General features: G+C 52.6%; 1 protein-coding gene across 5 annotated transcripts; it reads right to left on the minus strand.

Annotated features, from left to right (window-relative positions):
- Positions 1-1563: 1563 nt before the first annotated feature.
- On the minus strand, positions 1564-13401 carry CUNH19orf38 (chromosome unknown C19orf38 homolog). Of its 5 annotated transcripts, none has more exons than XM_027085142.1 (8): positions 12638-13395; positions 11861-11961; positions 10470-10800; positions 8174-8266; positions 7171-7198; positions 6390-6433; positions 5146-5180; positions 1564-2218 (listed from the first exon to the last, which is right to left on the minus strand). In XM_027085142.1, exons 1-8 carry the CDS (start codon positions 12660-12662, stop codon positions 2072-2074), a joined length of 804 nt encoding a protein of 267 aa, XP_026940943.1. In that variant the 5' UTR covers positions 12663-13395; the 3' UTR covers positions 1564-2071. The 5 variants fall into 5 exon arrangements, with proteins under 5 accessions (XP_026940943.1, XP_026940944.1, XP_026940941.1 ...); XM_027085143.1 differs by having other exon boundaries at positions 10470-10778; positions 12638-13194; XM_027085140.1 differs by having other exon boundaries at positions 11861-13192.
- Positions 13402-17782: the final 4381 nt, after the last annotated feature.

Genomic DNA, 17782 nt, shown 5'->3' on the forward strand with positions numbered 1-17782 from the left:
AGGCCGCCGCCGCTGCCACCGCCGCCGCCGCCGCCGCCGCCGCCGCCGCCGCACAGGCCGAGGCCGAGGCCGAGCCAGGTGGCGCCGCCTGATGGCCACGCGCCGCCTCGCCGCCACCGCCGCTGCGGTCCAGCCCCGTGACGCAGCGCCCCCTGCCGGCGGCCCTGGGCTCTGGGAGGAAGCACGCTGGGGGGCGGGGCCGGCACGGCCCCGCCTCGCCCCGCCCCGCCCCGCGCTAGCGGTCGCAGCTTTGTGAGGTGACTCCTTGGCCCAGGAACAGCGAGGGCGGGAGCGTACGTCAGAAGTGGTGCTCGGCCGCGCGGACACGCCCCTAAGGCTGGGCCCCGCCTCCAGCCCGGCGCGGCCCGAATGGCCGCGCTTTGTAAGGCGGTGCGGCTGCCCAGCTCGGAGCGCGCGTCAAAGGGCGGTGCTCGGCCGTGCGGACACACGCTGGAGCCCCGCCCCGCGCAAGCGGCCGTGCTGTGTGAGGTGGCTCCCCCAGCCAGGGGAACGGTGGCGGCGGGCCTGACGCCCGACAGTCTCTAACACGCCCCTAAGGCTGGGCTCTTCCCCTGGTCCCGCCCGGCTTTGTACGGCGGCTCACTGAGGGGCGGGGTCCAGCTGCGAAGAGGCCCCGCCCCTATACCGGTCCTGCTCTCCACCTCACCACTGGTCTCGCTTTGTGAATCTCTGGGTTCTTGGGGAGGGCCGGAGTGAGGGGCGGGGACAGGACGTAGGGACACGCCCCAGCCTGTGGCTCCACCCCCAGCGCGCCCTCTGGAAAAGCAGTTTGAGTTTGGACTTGGCCTCTGCACGCCACATTTGCCCCCTCTCGGAGCACTCAACCTCTCCTTCTCTCTTCCCCATCATCTCCAGCCGCTTCCCCCAGTGCCCTCCTCCTCCATCCTTGGCCCTTCACTGTCTTCGCCCCCACAAAAAAATTCTTGGACCTCTCTTTTAGCCCCTTCCCCCCCACCCCAACTCACTCTCCTTTCCCGCAGTGATGGCTGACCAGTGAATCCAGCAGATTAGGGCCTAGTGCCCCTTTCAATACACAGATACACACACCCATCTTCCCTCCAAGTCCCCCCTCCACTGCTCCAAGGCCCCCATTCTCCTCCTCTTTGGTGGCTTCCAAAGGTGCTTGCTGCCGCCCGCCATCTCCAGCTGCCACTCTTCCCGGTACCTGCTTTTTTTTTTTTTTAAGGCCCCACCGTGCCGCTTGCGGGATCTTAGTTTCTCGACCAGGGATCTAACACGTGCCGCCTGCATTGGGAAGGAGGAGTCTTAACCACTAATGCGGCGGGGAAGTCCCTGGACCTGCTCATTTACTACTCATTCTCCTCAAGCATTCCATCATTCCACCTCCTGTATTCACCAATGCAAGGACTTTAGCAGAGACCCCACATGGCACTGCCCCCCTCCCTACACCCCCATGGGCCTCCCAATACACCACCCTGACTGCATGCAGTTGAGGGGTACTGCCCCCTCCCCCCCCCACCCTGCAATCAGTGATTGGACCCCAGAGGTCCTGGGCTTGAAGGATTACACTCCACAGAGGCCTTGGGAACAGCTCCAAGCATTATAATTAATAACTTAGGCATGCCAGCAGGGCACATAGAATATAACCCCCAGGTACCCTATGCTCCAAAAACCCAAGTCAGGTGTAATTGGGTTTTTGCATGGGACAGTGTGCATGGTGTCCACACCATGTTATGCATGGGACGAAGGAAAGCGGAGGGGTGTGTGGAGAGCTCAGACTTCATAATGGCCCGGCTGAGGGATCCTAACAGCTCCTTCCGTGGTGGTCTGAAAAGCTGGCAATCCAGAGAGGCTTCCTGCTTTCTGTCCAGCCTCCAGGCAGATGCTTGCATCCCCTCTCCCACTCCTGCTCCTCTGCAAGGAAGGTCCCAAGGCCAGGGGGTCCACTTCATTTCCTCTGTTCACTGCCCTGAGGAAGCAGCAGCGAGAAGTCCCCAACGTAGCTGGAGGGAACTGAGACCCTGCAAAGCCCAGCCAGCTCAAGGGGGAGGGCTGAACGGAGGGCACGCAGACAGAGGGAAGGGCTGCCCTAGCAGGCCCGGAATGTGCTGAATTCTGGGGGCTCAGGTGAGGATGACGTGGAGGTGGGCCTCTTCCGGGTCCCAGAGTTGCCAGGTGTCGCAGCAGAGCCTGAGGGAGCATCCTGGGTGGCTGCGTCTTCTTCTGAAGTCATTTTCTTTGTCCGTGGAGGAAAAATAGAGAACCGGGTGATTTGGGGTTTCAGGATCTCGGGTTGCCCCATGTTCTGAGCCCGAGACTCCCCCAGTCCATCGGGTCTCACCTCACCCCACACACACACAGCTTCAGCGCCCTGATCCTGCTGTCTGTCCTGCCTTCCTCTCTGCTGAATAGGGAACCAGACAGCCTGGGATCGAATCGCAGCTCCCCCTCTCCCTGATGAGGTGTGATGGCCCCCTTTGTGCCTCAGTTTCCCCTTTTGTACAATGGGGGAGAATGCCAACACCCCCCCCGGGGGGTGGCTACGACTCATAAATATGAACACTGTATGGCATAATTTCTGTGTAAAATCCGGAATAGGCAAATCCATCAAAGCAACAGAAAGTAGAATGGTGGGTGCCAGGGCCTGCAGTGGGGGTGAAACAGGGAGTTGGTGTTTAATAGGGACAGAGTTTTATTTTTTCTGGCCACACCGTGCGGCTTGTGGAATCTTAGTTCCCCAACCAGGGACTGAACCCAGGCCACTGTAGTGAAAGTGCTGAGTCTTAACCACTGGACTGCCAGGGAAGTCCCGGGACAGGATTTGTTTTGCAGGATAATGTTCTGGGGATGATGGTGGTGATAGTTGTACAACAATATGAATACACTTAATGCCACAGAACTGTACACTGAAAAATGACTAAAATGGTAAATTTTATGTCTATTTTACAATGACTTTTTTTAAAAACTAGCAAAGATCCCTAGAATTTACTGTTAAGGAAAAGAAGCATCGTTCATAACAGTGTGGCTAGCATGCTGTCATTTGTGTTAAAAAGAATGAGGATATAGACTTCCTATTTTTGCCTTTGCTTGTATGTGCAGGAAGCTCCTAATGGTGATTTACCTGTACGTCTGTGTGCAGAGGGGGAGACCAGTGGGTGGAGAGGGATTAAGAAAGAGAAGAGAATTTTACTATGTATATAATTTTTACATTTGGATGTATTTCATAGTCAAAAAAAATTTTAACTAAAAAAAATATATTTTTAAAGTCACCAGGACTGAAATAAGTTATTTTTCTCCTTCCTTTTCTCTGTTTTCCACCGTTTCATTTTAAATGCCTTAAAAAAAAGGGGGGGTGGGGGGTACGGGGGAGGCAGTAATCACCAGGCTAGTGCCTTGAGCGGTGTGACTTCTCACAGAAGGTTTCAGAACTGGCTCCGCCTGCCAGGCTTTTCTTAACAGCTCAGGATTTGTTCCCTGAGCTGCGATCTCAGAGGGCTGGACAGGCCAGTGCCAAGCCCCTTCCTTCCCACCATCTGTATACCAGTGACTGGGGTCCAGTCTCCATCTGCTCTGTGGCAGCACTGAGTGAGGTGACCTGTCTCTTGTCTCTCCGGAACTCCGCCACGCCTCCTTCTCCCTCGGCCCACTCATCCACTCCAAAATCAGTGCCGTGTTTCCCATCCCCTGAATCTACCTGACCTGCATCTGTTCGCTTCTTCCACCTCCGCTGCCAACACACTGGCCCAAACTACCCGCCACGTCTGGCGCCTGAACCATTGCCGGGTCCCCCAGCTCCCGTCCGTCCACGGTCCCCCACAGTCTATCCTTCACGAAGCCGCCAGAGGGCGCCCGTGAGCACATAGATCACGTCAAGTCCCACCTCTGCCCTGAACCTTTCATGGCACACCCTTCACTTGGGGTCAAAGTCAAAGTTCCGCGCGGCGCCCCTCTCTACTCCTCACTCCGCTGCACCCCTACTGGGCCGTGCCAAGAACGTGTCCTGAGCCTGGATCAATCCCTCCGCAGCTACCTCCTGCTTGTCGCTAATCTCAGAGACCTCCCGGATCTCCCACCTAAGTGAGCTTCCTGGTCACTCCTACCCCACATGGCATTGTCTGTCTCCCCCTGTAGAATTAAGAAGCTCTGAGGGATGAAGGGCCTCATCTTGTTCTTGTCCAGATGCCCAGGAAGGCTATGTTGAACCCATCCAAACCTCCCCCCACCCCCCTCCCCACCATGGTGCCCCGAGCAGACTGACTCCACCCCAGGCTCCCTGACTGAAGTCCCAAAGCGTCCACTTACACAAATGGAACTTCTGAGGCCGCCTCAAGGGGGACCACCTGCACCCCAGACCTGTACCCCTCTCTGCATGGAGAAGAGCTAGCTGCACATTTTTTCTTTTTTCTTTTTTTTTTTGCCCGGGCCATGCCGCACCAGGGATCAAACCTGGGCCCCCTGCAGTGGAAGTGTGGAGTCCCAACCACTGGACCACCAGGGAATTCCCCTAGCTGGACATTTTCTTGATCCATCGTGTCCAGGGGTCGGATATCTCTAATTTATTAAACTAATCATAATAAGTACCCCAAGGCCATCACAAGATGCAGCTGTGTAGAGGAGTCCCATAGACCTGGGTTCAAATCCCAGCCAGGACACTGTGTGATCTGGCGGAGCAACACCCCTTGCTAAGCAGGGGGTGGGGAGTGGGGATGGGAATGAGGGTTGAGACCCTCCCCCTTGAAAGGGAGACGCCTGTCTGGGACAGCTAAGCTGAAGTTCCCGAAACTGAACACAAAAGTAGGCTTTTCTTTATACCAGGAGCGAACCACAGTGTGCACCAGATTGTCACAAGGCTCCATGACCCCAAAGAAGCCACCAGGTCACCCTGAGTCCCTTGTCACCATTCTGAGTGCAAAGGCAGTGCTGACAACCAGGGGCCTGCCCACTGCCCCACGAAGGCCTGGACAATGTGCCTACCTCCAATCCCCTGGCATTTTCCAGTGCCAACTCTCAGCTCACAAACAATCCCTGCTCAGTGATTCTGGGCTTTTCCCAGACCCCAGAAGCTCAGAGACAAACAGGTCAACCCAGCCTGGTGGTAGCCCCAAACTTCCCATGGTCATGACAGTCAGTAGAAAATCGGGACCGAGAAACAGGACGACTTACGGAGATGGTGAACAGGGAGTTATCGAAGGACATGTCTGCAACAGAAAGAGAAGACCAGGATGGGGGCCGGTTCAGATTTCCTGCTCACCGCCCTCCCCAGGCCCTCCCCGCAAGCCCACAGGCCCCAAGTCAACCATGAGGAAGGGCGTAAGGTCCATCACCCCTCATTCTCTTTGCCCCCTTCCAGCCCATTCTACAGGGTGCACTGTGCACAGCTGCAAATTGAACTGTGTCCCTCCACTGCTCAGAACCCTCCCTCAGGGACCTCTGGCTGACCTCTGGGAAAATGGTGCCTTGTCTCCACTTCCACTTTCCAGAACACCTCTCAGCTCCTCCCCCACCCTGGGTTGCCTGCTCTTCACCCAGCTACTCCCTGCTCCCCGCTATAGGTCTCTGATTCAACACCACTTCCTCTGGGGACTAGCCTCCTAGCCCAGACAGGGTCCGGCCCACCATGGGCTGTTTCCCCACCGGAGTATGGGCTTGTGGACAGAAACCACCTCTGTCTTGGTTACCTTGGGAGACCCCAGACCTTAGCACATAGTCGGGGTGCTCAATAAATACGTGAGACAGTGAAAGAAGTACAGAGAATGGAGTTTTCTCTGCTTGGAGCCCCTTCCTGGGCATCGCACTTCACAGGCTGGGTCCCTCTCCCCACCCCCAGCAGAACAGCACATTCTGGACCACAAGTGGGGCTCCATTTAAGGACGGTGCCAGGCACTGTGAAAGCCGGGTGCCCTGATGGTGGACAAGACAGATGCAGTTCCCCACCCCCTTGGAGCTGATGGTCCAGTGGTGGAGGCGAGTGTCACACACCCAAGCACGCAATGATTACTTAATTGTGTTTCTACTGAGGGGGTAAGAAGAACGACAGGGCTCTGGGGGCATGTAAGTAGAAAGAGTAGATCCTGCCTAGGAAGTCAGGGAAGGCTTCCCGAAGGAGGCGACCTTTAGACAGACCACAGGGAGGAAAAGTATTCTAGGCAGAGGGCAGAATGAGTGAAAGGCATGAGGATGGGGCAAGGAGAGGTAAGAGGTGAAAGATGTTCACACCAAAAAAAAAAAAAAAGGTGAACCTGGTCGGGAAACGGCAGGGGATGGGGGAGAAAGAGGGGAGCGTGTGTTCTCAACTCTAAGGGAAGTGAGCAGCTGTAGAAGGGGCTCAGTAGCGAGTAGTGAGACCCGATGGCATTTTGAGGCAGTGACCCTACCCCGGTGAGGGACAGGAACGGGGAGGCACAGACCTGTGGTGGCGAAGTTAACCTGGGCCCAGCAGGATTCTCGCTGCCTGCAGAGGGTTTCAGGAGAAAGTGATGACTTGTCTCAGGCAGGAGGCTCGTTCCAGGTAGCCCTGGTCAAACTTGGCCCTTCCTCCCCACCCCACCTCCGCATCCTCCCTGAATCCCCTCAGATGGAAATTCTCTCGCAGGAGCCCCACAGCCAGGTGAAGTCAGGATTCCATCACCGGGGCTACTGCTAGTTCTCTGCCACTAGGCAGCACGGTGTCCACCCCTCTCTCAGAGGGGAGAAACCGAGGCTGGAGCCAGTAGATTCTGATGCCCAGGAACCAGGGCCACTGTCTACAGGCTACAAGTTGGGCGCTGCACAACCCCAGGGGGCACCACTCGCCTCTCCCACAATTGTGGATTTCTAGAATGATTACTTAGCAAATTTTGGCAAATGGCCGTAAAGGGATGCGAGGAAGCCTCAGCTTCCTCGTCTGTAAAATGGGGCCATTCCTAGTGCCTGCTTCCAGCGCTGCCACGAGGATCACGTGAGCTCAGGGTCCAGAGTCCCGCAGCACAATGCTGGGCACACCGTAGGCGCTTCCTGAAAAGCACCTGTTTCTATTAAGCCAGCCTCCCACCAGAAGACGCTGTTTGGGGTGGAGCCCTGGAAGGACCCTTCTTCCCCCAGAACCCGGCCAGCTATCAGAGTCTTTAATGGCCATCAGGAACTCCTGCCTTGGGACTGAGTTTTCTTTCCCCAAAACCACCCTCTGAGGGTCTCCAGGGATGGTCTCACCGTTTCTTCTGCAAGTTTTTTACTTTAACTGGGAGAGAAAAAAAAGCGTTTGTTAGATTTTGGTCCTGGTTGCATCCTGGTTGCAAAAAGCCAAAAAACCAAAAGGCCCACATACATTTGTAGCCCAGCCTTTCCTTCTTTGCTGGCAAATTTCCCACTCAACAGGGGAGCTACTGAAGACACTTTTTTCCCCCCAATTTCATGATCAATGTAGGTTGGTAAAAACTTCAAACAAGGTATGAGCATGTAAATTTGTTGGGTTTTTTGTTGTTATTTTTTTAAGTCCACGCCATGTGGCTTGCAGGGTCTTAGTTTCCCGAGCAGTGATAGAACCCATGGCCCCTGCAGTGAAAGCACAGAGTCCAAACCACTGGACCACCAGGGGATTCCCGCTTAATTTTGTTTTTAAAGACTGAGTTCAGTGGTGCCAGGGGCTGTGGGAAGGGGGGACGGGGAGTCGGTGTTTAAAGGGGACAGTTACAGTTTGGGAAGATGAAAGAGTTCTGGAGATGGATGGTGGCGATGGTTGTACAACCAAGTGAATATACTTAATGGTGCTGAACTGGACACTTAAAAAGGGTTAAAATGAAAAAATTTAAAAATTTAAAAATAATTTTTTTGAAAAAAGGAATTCCCAGGCGATCCACTTTCACTGCCAGGGCCCGGGTTTGATGCCTGGTCAGGGAACTAAGATCCCACGAGCTGCGCAGCGTGGCCAAAAAAATAATGATTTTTTAAAAAGGGTTAAAATGGTAAATTTTATGTCATGTATATTTTACAACAATTTATATATATATATATATATATATATATACACACACACATATACATGTATATATACATATATAAATTGCCCTTGCCCACCACCATCATTGAAATTCTGGAAGGTTCTTCACTGCTAAACCTTTGTAGTAAGGACTCCCAACCGTGCTCCTAAAAATGGGTATGAGTGGGAGTGCATACACAAGTTCTGGTGGGCCATGCTTTCTCTGCCTGCTGTTACCTTTCCTGACGACCAACGCAGTGGTCACCAGCCCAGCGAGGAGGAGGAAGGCTCCAGCCAGGCTCAAGGAGAGTGCCAGGATCCAGGTGGGCACTAGAGGAAGATGGGAAAAGAGAGATTGGGCAGGTCATGGAACTGTGGGGTTGCAGGGAGAAGGTGGGACTCCTGTCATTCCTCCATTTGGTTTGAGTGTTGCTAGACCCTGGGGATCTAGCAAACCTGTTTCTGGCCAATTAGCATATTCCCTCCCCCTGGACAACCTGATTGGTTCAGGGAGGGGTATGTTGCCCAAGCTGAGCCAATGAAAGTAATTTCTGGACTTTGGCTAGACCAGTGGGAAGAGAGGTTTACTCCTCAGGCCAGCGTTACAAAGCTAGTAGGATATACACCTGGGGCTCCAAGGTACAATTTTGACACCCTGAGAGGGAGGGCCTGCCTGAGAATAAGACACAGAAGAAAGCGGAGCTGAGAAGTGGCACATGACTCCTGACATCAGTGAGCACCTGGATCCAGCCATGCCTGAAGTCAGTACTGTTCAGTGAACCAACAAATCCCCTTTTGTCGCTGAAGCCAATTTGAGTCAAGTTTTCAGTTACTTGTGGCCTGAAGAGTCCTGCTGGCTGGGTAATAGGGAGTCAGACAACATCCACCCCCAGCCACATGGTGGACCCTGAGGCCCACGTAGAGGTCAGCCACAAAAGCATGAAGCCCCAGCTCCAGTTAATGTCTCTGCAAAAGATTCGGCTGCCCTTCCCTGGAGAGAGGGGGAAGCCAGCAGGAGATGCCCTGATCCCAGTGGAGGTCAGGAACTAGCCCGGAGGGGAGGAGAGGCACACACTTGGTGTTCTCAGTGTTAGCCCTTGTCCATTCATTCACCTGGGGCAGGAGGGGTGTCACTTCCCCACTCTGAGACCACAGGACCAAGGTGAGAGAAGGGGGCCTTTGATTGTGGAACTTGAGGCCGGGGAAGGACACAGAGACTGTTCTGTCATCACAGCCGGTGGGCCTCTGCTGGCAACAAAGTTCTCTTTGCAGCAGGAAAATTCTGACTGATGGTGAAGCAGAGACTCCACCCAGAGGCTCCTCCTTCCCTCCGGCTCCTTGATCCAGAGCCCAGGCCCAGCCCCCTCTCCTGGAAAGACCAGAGGAAGACATCAGCCTTCCCAGGGCTTCTGTCTCAGACGAAAAGCCAGAGCCCTTGCTGCAGCCACAAAACCCTGCACAGTCCTCGTCGCCTCCCCCCTGCCCTCATCTCCCCCACCTTTCCCCCTTGCTCACTATGCTTCAGCCGTATGGGGCACCTCTATGTCTCTCAAACACACCAGGCACGCTCCAGCCCCAGGGCCTTTGCACAGCCTGCTTCCTCTGCCTGGAACACTCCTGCCCCCGACACTCACGTGGCTGACTCTTCATCCTTCAGGTATTTGCTCAAACGTTTCCTCCTCAGAGAGACCTTCCTTGGCCACTCTCCTCTCTATTTAAAATGACACCCTTGGGGGGCTTCCCTGGTGGCGCAGTGGTTGAGAGTCCGCCTGCTGATGCAGGGAACACGGGTTCGTGCCCCGGTCCGGGAAGATCCCACATGCCGCGGAGCGGCTGGGCCCGTGAGCCATGGCCGCTGAGCCTGCGCGTCCGGAGCCTGTGCTCCGCAGCGGGAGAGGCCACAACAGTGAGAGGCCCGAGTACCGCAAAAAAAAAAAAAAAAAAAAAAAAATGACACCCTTGGGAATTCCCTGGCAGTCCAGTGGTTAGGACTTGGCGCTTTCACTGCCAGGGCTATATTTCATCCCTGCCACTTTCCTTGTCCCCTGTTGGCAGACTGAATGTTTGCCAAACTCCTTATTTATCGTTTGTCCCCATCCCTCGGAATGTCAACTGTGAGACATCAGGGACTTTGTTTCATTCACTGCTGAACCTGCAGTGCCAAGGACAGTGCCTGGTACATAGCAGGGGCTTAAGGGAGGGTGCAGGAGAGCATGCAGGTTTAACGCCTGGATTTCAGGGAGGGTGAACGCATGCCAGGTTTAACGCTCTGCCACCTGCTGGCTGGGTGACCTGGGCCAGTCTCTTCATCTCTTGTGCCTCAGTTTCCTTATCTGGAAAATGGGGAGAATGGCTGTACCCATTGCATGGGGGTGACTGTGAGGATTAAACAAGGAAAAGTGAGAAAGTCCTGGCAAGTTGCAAGAGGTGGCTCGTCCTGTGATGACTTCCAGGTGGAGGGAACAGCACCTACAAAGCCTCGGAGGTGAGAAAATGGAGCCCGGGGCAGTGAGGAATGATGGAAGGGCCTTACCTGGGAAGGAGACGTGCATGGGCTCACTGAGGTTCGACAGTTGGGGCTGCCTGAGCTCGCCGAGCACGCCATACTGGCAGCGGAATGGTCCCCCTGGAACCTCCCTGCTGCCACCACTCAGGTTGAAGATGACCTCGAGCTGGTCCACGGGGGCCTGCAGGAGCTGCACCACCTCCTCCCCTTGATACAGTGTGAAATTCGCCCCCGGGAAATCCCTGGGGGCCATGCATGCGATGTGGATGGGGTCCTTCTGGCTGCTGGGATGTGGGGGCACCAGCATGATGGATGGCGCCGGGATAGCCAAGGAGCCTGCGAAGCAAGATAGGGGAGGCTGTCTGGGTGGTTAGAGCAGAGGCCAGCCTGGCTGTGTAGCCTTGGGCAAGTGGCTCACCCTATCTGGGCCTTGGCTTTCATGTACAACTGGAGGCTAGTCTTCCCTACCCTACTGTGATGTTGAAGGGGTAGAGTGCCCAGCACATGGTGAGAGATCGCTGCATTTGAGTCATTTTATTATAATAGCTGTGGATGTTACAGCAGCGCAATTATACTCGTACTACTTCGATCAACAGAAGTGACTAGTTCCAGGCCCTGTTTAGGTGCTGGGGATAGAGCAGCAGACGAGATAGACAGATAGAGGGACAGATAAGGTATGCGGACAGATAAGGTATGCCTGCCCCGGGGAGGGGTGGGGGCTGACTTTCTCAGGGAGACAAGGGTGGTAGGGTAGCCACAGAAGGCTTCCATGGAGACACGGCACAGGAAGAACTGGGGGCGAGCATTCCAGGCAGAGGGACAGTCTGGGGCAAAGGCCACAGGCTGGAAGGGATGCGGTGTGTTCAAGGAGCCTGGGTGGCAGGAGGGAGGGTGACCGAGGGGAGAAGGGGAGGGCAGAGGGGTTCTATCTTGTTTTCCAGGCTGTGGTGAAGAATATGATTTTGGGGCACGACTTCCTGCAGGAGGGACCAGTGTCTCCCCAGCTGCTCACAGGCTCCCGGGCAGAGTGCCTGGCCCAGGTGAGGTCGACACAAGCCTTCCCTTATCTAGCTTCCCCGCCCCACCCTCTGAGCCCCCAGCAGATCCTCCTGTTGCCCCAGCCCTGGAGGTAGGAGCCTGCAGAGGTCAAGTAGGGCTGAGTCATGGGGCGTGGGCACTGCTGTCTCTGGTGGGCTGGCATTTCTGGTACCCTTGATGTGGGTGGGGATAATGAGACCGGACAAGAGAAATCCGTGCTCCTGGGGCATTTCCAAGGCTCTGGGGCAAATCGGTCAGGGCTCGGCTTCTCCAGCACCTGGTTTCTGCACACACACACCCTCCCTGCCACCCCCCAGCAGAGGCAAGGTTGGGGAGGTGGAGGGAGCGGAGCAGGGGTGGCACAGGGGCACCAGGCTCACCGGCTGCAAAGAGCAGGACGGTCCAGGGCATCTCTCCTCGCGCGTTTGGCCAGGAAATCTGGCTGAGACCAGCGCGGCCCACGGCTCACTGCCAGCTCCTCCTGTGAGGCCAGAGCAAGGAAAGAAGAACCAGGGCTGATTTGAGCCGAGTGTTTCCTCATTGGCAGGAAGTTGCACACACACACTTGGGCGCTGAAAGGGACTCTCTCCCCTCCCCACCCCTTCCATGGACGCACATCAGACCCTGGCACCTCGCTGTTCCTTAGGGGCCAAGGTTCAGCAGATGGGAGGGGAAAAATGAATGAGATGGGCCAGTGCGTGGTTTTTTTTGTTTTTTGTTTTTCCCCTGAGAACTCCTGGGCGTGAGGAAGCACAAGGAACATAGGTTTTTTGGGAAACCCAGGCCCAAGTCACAAAATGTGGCCCAACCAGTGCTGAAGTTGAAACATGTGGGGTGGAAGTTGGTAGGGCATGGTGGTTAGGGCTTGGCCTCTGTGACCTCAGGCAAGACAAGGTCCTTCTTGGAAGCCTCAGCTTGCTGCTCTGAAGAATGGGGCTAAGAGTAGTAGACGCTAGCTCCAAAGAATTCATGTCATGAAGTGCAATGCCTAGTGTAGTGTGAGTGTTCCCAGTGTGAGGCCACAGGGGAGGAAAGCCTCAGGGGCTTCACCAACCAGGTGGAAGGAAACACTAGCTGCAGAACTGAGGAAATGACATTGTTTGCAGCATAAATTGCCTCCCGTTGATAGCCCAGAAACTTCCAAAGGTCTGTCTTACCAGATTTGCTTTGGTCTCCAAACATTTCTGGTCAAGTCCAGCAGGTAGGTCCACCTGGAGGTTTACACCCAGGAAGGATGTAAGCATGTAGTTGCCAAATACGAAAAAGGGCCATTAGAGTGGACATTTTTCTTTGGATACACAAAGCTCATTTCAACCTCAGGGCCTTTGCATGTGTTCCATCATCGCTGCCTGGAACACAATTCTATAGACCTGGTCAAATCCCACTTCTGCTTCAGGTCTCAGTTTAAGTGCCATTTTTTAGGAAATCTTTCCAGATTCCTCTGGACTTAGAAAAATGCCTTTGCTGAAGCCTGCCATAGTACCTTGTAATTTTCTTTGATTCCAACTAGCATGCTTGTATTTTCATGTTTGTCCATTTCATCTAACTTATCAAACGTATTGCTATAAGCCTGTTCATATTCCCTTGTTAGGCTTTTAATATCTGTGGGGTTTGTAGTGATGTCTCCTCTTTCATCCCTGATAATAGATATTTGTGTTTTTTCTCTTTTTTTCTTGATTAGCTTTGCTAGGGGTTAATCAGTTTTATTAATCTTTTCCGAGTACCAACTTTTGGCTTTGTTGTTTTCTCTATTTTCAGTTTTCTGTTTCATTATTTTGTTCTTTCTTCCAGTTACCATGTGTTTAATTGGCTCTTCTTTTCCTAGCTTCTTTTTTTTTTAATTTATTATTTACTTTTTTGGCTGCATTGGGTCTTCACTGCTGCACGTGGGCTTTCTCTAGTTGCGGCGAGCGGGGGCTACTCTTCGTTGTGGTGCGCGGGCTTCTCATTGCAGTGGCTTCTCTTGTTGCGGAGCACGCGCGCTAGGCGTGCGGGCTTCAGTAGTTGTAGAGCACGGGCTCAGTAGTTGTGGCTTGCGGGCTCTAGAGCGCAGGCTCAGTAGTTGAGGCGCACAGGCTTAGTTGCTCTGCAGCATGTGGGATCTTCCTGGACCAGGGCTCAAATCCGTGTCCCCTGCATTGGCAGGCGGATTCTTAACCACTGCGCCACCAGGGAAGTCCCTCTAACCTGGAATTTTGAATTCAGAAATAGCCACACATACCTGTATTGGTCAGCTGACACACAGATTATGCCCTTAAGAGACAGGACTGAGGAGTCATGGGCAGGGTGAAGGGAAAGCAATGACGGATGGTGACTCCCTGGAGTCAGGGAACTGTTAGCAGCCAGTTGTTGGGTTGCTGAAGTTGCTGGGGAGAAAACAGTTCTGGAACTTGGAGAGAGCTGGTTACAAGCTTTGGTGGAAAGATGCAGACCAATAGGGTAGGAGCCAGGGAATAGATACCTAGACCTTCCTTTCCTTCGGCCCTCAGATATCCTACCAGGGCTGAACCCAACTGGAAATAAGAGGAAAAGGAAGCCAAGTTGACCCGGTGTGTACATATCAGCTCCCTGCCTCCCACTGCAAAGCAGTACAGGGAATGGTAGAGAACAGCTCTGGTGGGGCAAACAAACACAACTCCTTCAAAATGTCCAAGTAGTGAGTCTGCCCAGCACACGGTCTTGTAATCTTTTGGTTATAATTTCAGGGGATTCCTGACCTCCAGAAGCCAGTCTGCTAACTCCCCATGGTTATAAGAACCCCAGGCTAAGATCCTAGGCCAACATTACAAACGGAAGAGGGACTCTGTATGATGTGGCCTCTGCCGAAGGCTCCCATCTCTTCTCTGGCTACTTCTCTCACCCACCCCACCCTCATCTCCCTTCTGCCTCTTGAAGTCTCTGAGAGCCTTTGACCTCAGAGCACTGTTCTTTTCTGCTTGCCTCTTCTCCCTTCTATTTCAAACCTGAGCTTCAATGCCACCTTCTTGGGGAATCTCTCCGACTCCATCCAGGTGAGATGAACCATCCCCACCTACCCACCTAGCATTTACTTCTCAGTGCCTCTGACTTCCTGAAATCATTTAGTGGAGGAGCACTGGGATGACAGCTCCATGAGGACATTGTCTGTTTTATTCACAGTGTCACTCAGTAAATTTTATTGAATACTTGGGGAGGGGGATGGTTTTGTTTAATTGAGGGAAACAAGAATCACCCATTCACCCCAGACAACAGTGAAAATGGCAGAGCTTGTAGCTCCATGGGCCTCTACCTCCACCAGAACATCGACCAACTGAGCAGAAGTGGTAAGAATTAACTTTATCCAAACTCTGGAAAACAGCTCAATGTTGATGCCAACCAAGGAAATGCTGAATCAAGAAGAGGCAACTTGATCATGGCAGGAAAGCTTTTGATGGTGTTTTCCCTGCCCTTCCTCATCTCCTTTCCCAGCACAGTGGAGGACCTGAAGACAGCAGCCTGTGTCTTCAAGTGAAGTATAGGGCCCTGGTCCCCAGTCTCTAAGGGAGTAGAGCAGCCCTCGTTCTCACAGTATTGTGTGTGTCTGTTCTAAGGCGTCTGGGGGTTGCCTGAGGGACTGCCTCAAGGTGCTTGTCTGTTTAACTCAGAACACATTCTTGGAAAACACAGTTCTCTGGGGCACAAGATTACAACTGACTTACCAAAAGCTGGGAGGAAAAGCTGGGGTGAGAGTTTCTTTGGGTAATTAAGGCATTCAAAAGTACCCATACACACTGGGTAACTTAGAAAGCAATGTGCATGCCCAGGGCAGGACAAATGCTCAGAAAAGACCTGAGAAGACCCTACTCTTTCATCTCTGGCTGATTTCTAAACTTGGTGCAAACAGGAAGAGAAGACTAAGGCAGAGTTATAAACACCCAGGTGAAGTATGGATGTGCCCCAGCAGAGACTGGCAAAGAGTGGGAGAGGTTTTTCATTGTTTTTCCTTCTTTCTTTTCCATTCCATAATATATGAATCAACACCACCCCAATTTAAAAATGTACAAAAGACTTGAACAAACATTTTTCCAAAGAAGATATACAAGTGGCCAATGAGCACATGAAAGGATGCTCAATATCATTAGGAAAATGCAAATCAAAACCACCATGAGCTTTCGGGAGTTCCCTGGTGGCCTAGTGGTTAGGATTCCGGGCTTTCCCTGTTGTTGCCAGGGTTCAATTCCTGGTCGGGGAACTGAGATCCCACAAGCTGTTTGGCACAGCCAAAAAACCCAAAAAACCAAAATCACTATGAGCTTTCAGAGACTGTGAAGCTGAGAAGATCCCAGGGCCGGGAGAAGGATGTCAGATATCACTGTCCTCCCAGCTCTAAGGCCCTCTCCCGATGCCCCTCAATAAAATGGCTTGATCCCCCAAAAAGAAACAAACAAACCACTATGAGATACCACTTCACATCCATTAGGAGGGACATACTAAAAATAAAATAGAAAATAACAAGTGTTGATGAGGATGTGGAAAAATTGGGACCCTCGTACATGGTTGGTGGGAATGTAAAACGGTGCAGCCACCGTGGGAAAGTTCGGCAGTTCCTCAAATAGTTAAGCATAGAATTACCATATGACCCAGCAATTTCACTCCTAGGAATACACCATAAAGAACTGAAGGCAGATACTCAAAATACACATGTTCTTAGCAGCACTACTCACGACAGCCAAAAGGTGGAAACAACCCAAGTGTCCAACAGATACCCACACAATGGAATACTACTCAGCTATAAAAAGGAATTAAATATTGATATTATGAACATTAAAAACATGCTAAGTGAAAGAAGCCAGACACATCCCATTTATATGAAATACCCAGAATTGCTAATTCCATAGAGGAAGATTGGTTGCCAGAAGCTGGGGTGAAGGGGGAATGAGGAATAATTGCTTAATGGGTACAGGGTCTCCTTCTAGGCTGATGAAATGTTTTGGAAGTGGGTAGAAGTAGTGGCTGCACAACATTGTGAACATACTAAATGCCACTCCACTGGGTTGTTCACTTAAAATTATTAATCTAATGCAATGTGAAATTCATCTCATTAAAAAAAAAAATGTTATCACTCGTTCTCCACAACTACTTCAAAATGTCCAAGTAGTGAGTCTGAAGGATAGACAAACTTGGAACGAAAAGGAGTACGAAGCGTGATCATACATAAACTTTGACATTACAAAGTGTTACTTCCCCAAGCTCTCCAAACGCCAAAAACAGTTGACAGCCACCAGCTGTATTCGAAGAGTAATTACCACCACCTGCCAACCTCTCTCAGGCCTATCTTGAAAGACTCAGAATTTCCATCTGAGCATTTTTCTTATGTTTAGATGGAATCACCAGAGTCCACTTCTCCAGCGACATCTTTGATTATCTGCTTAGGTCGCCTCCAAATCCTCTAAGCCAGACTGAGGGAGAGGTTAATTGGCGGCATGCCCAAGGAAGGGCGATAAACCTGTAATATAACGGATAATATTTACTAAGGGCCTATGATATGCCATGCACTAAACAAGCATCTCACTTAATCTTCACAACAGCCCAGTGAAGGAGGACTAGTATCACCCGCCCCCGCCTTTTCTTTAAATATGTATTTGGTTGCGCCAGGTCTTAGTTGCGGCAGGTGGGCTCCTTAGTTGCGGCACGCAAACTCTTAGTTGCAGCATGCACGTGGGATCTAGTTCCCTGACCAGGGATGGAACCCGGGCCCCCTGCACTGGGAGCGCCGAGTCTTAACCACTGAGCCACCAGGGAAGTCCCCACACCCCTTTTATGGATGTGAAAAGTGAGGCTCAGCAGAGTGATGCCTCAAGTAAAGCGTGAGGCGTGCTTTGAACTAGGCAACCTGCCTCCCAAACCCACAGTCTCTTCTCCTCTCTTCTCTTCTGACGCTAAGCACCTCGGCTGTTATTCTTCTTACCCTGGGCCACTTCAATCACTGTTTACCTTCTAGCCCTCGAGTTTGAGACCATTGGGGTGCAGGGCTGGGCCAAGCCGCCGTGCTAACTATATGCAAGAAATGTGGGGCGCTCACTATAGACCAGGCCTCATCTCAATTCTCATCACCTCTAATTCACAAACGAGGAAACAGATAAAGTGACGCTTCTAAGGCGCCAAGGAATGACTGGTTAGGCATCCGACCCGGGACCAAACTCACAGACCTGGCACAAGTCGCCCCCCACGTTAACATAAAAGGGTCTCCGCCCACCCTAGCTGACCCTTTCTAGACGAGCCCTACGGGTCGCGTGCAGGGCCATGCCCTGTCTCTATTTCCGATCCGATCCGCTACATCCAGG

The sequence above is a fragment of the Aethalodelphis obliquidens genome, unplaced genomic scaffold (assembly GCF_003676395.1).
Source record: "Aethalodelphis obliquidens isolate GAN/ISIS:26980383/991018 unplaced genomic scaffold, ASM367639v1 scaffold53, whole genome shotgun sequence".
Lineage (NCBI taxonomy): Eukaryota > Metazoa > Chordata > Mammalia > Artiodactyla > Delphinidae > Aethalodelphis > Aethalodelphis obliquidens.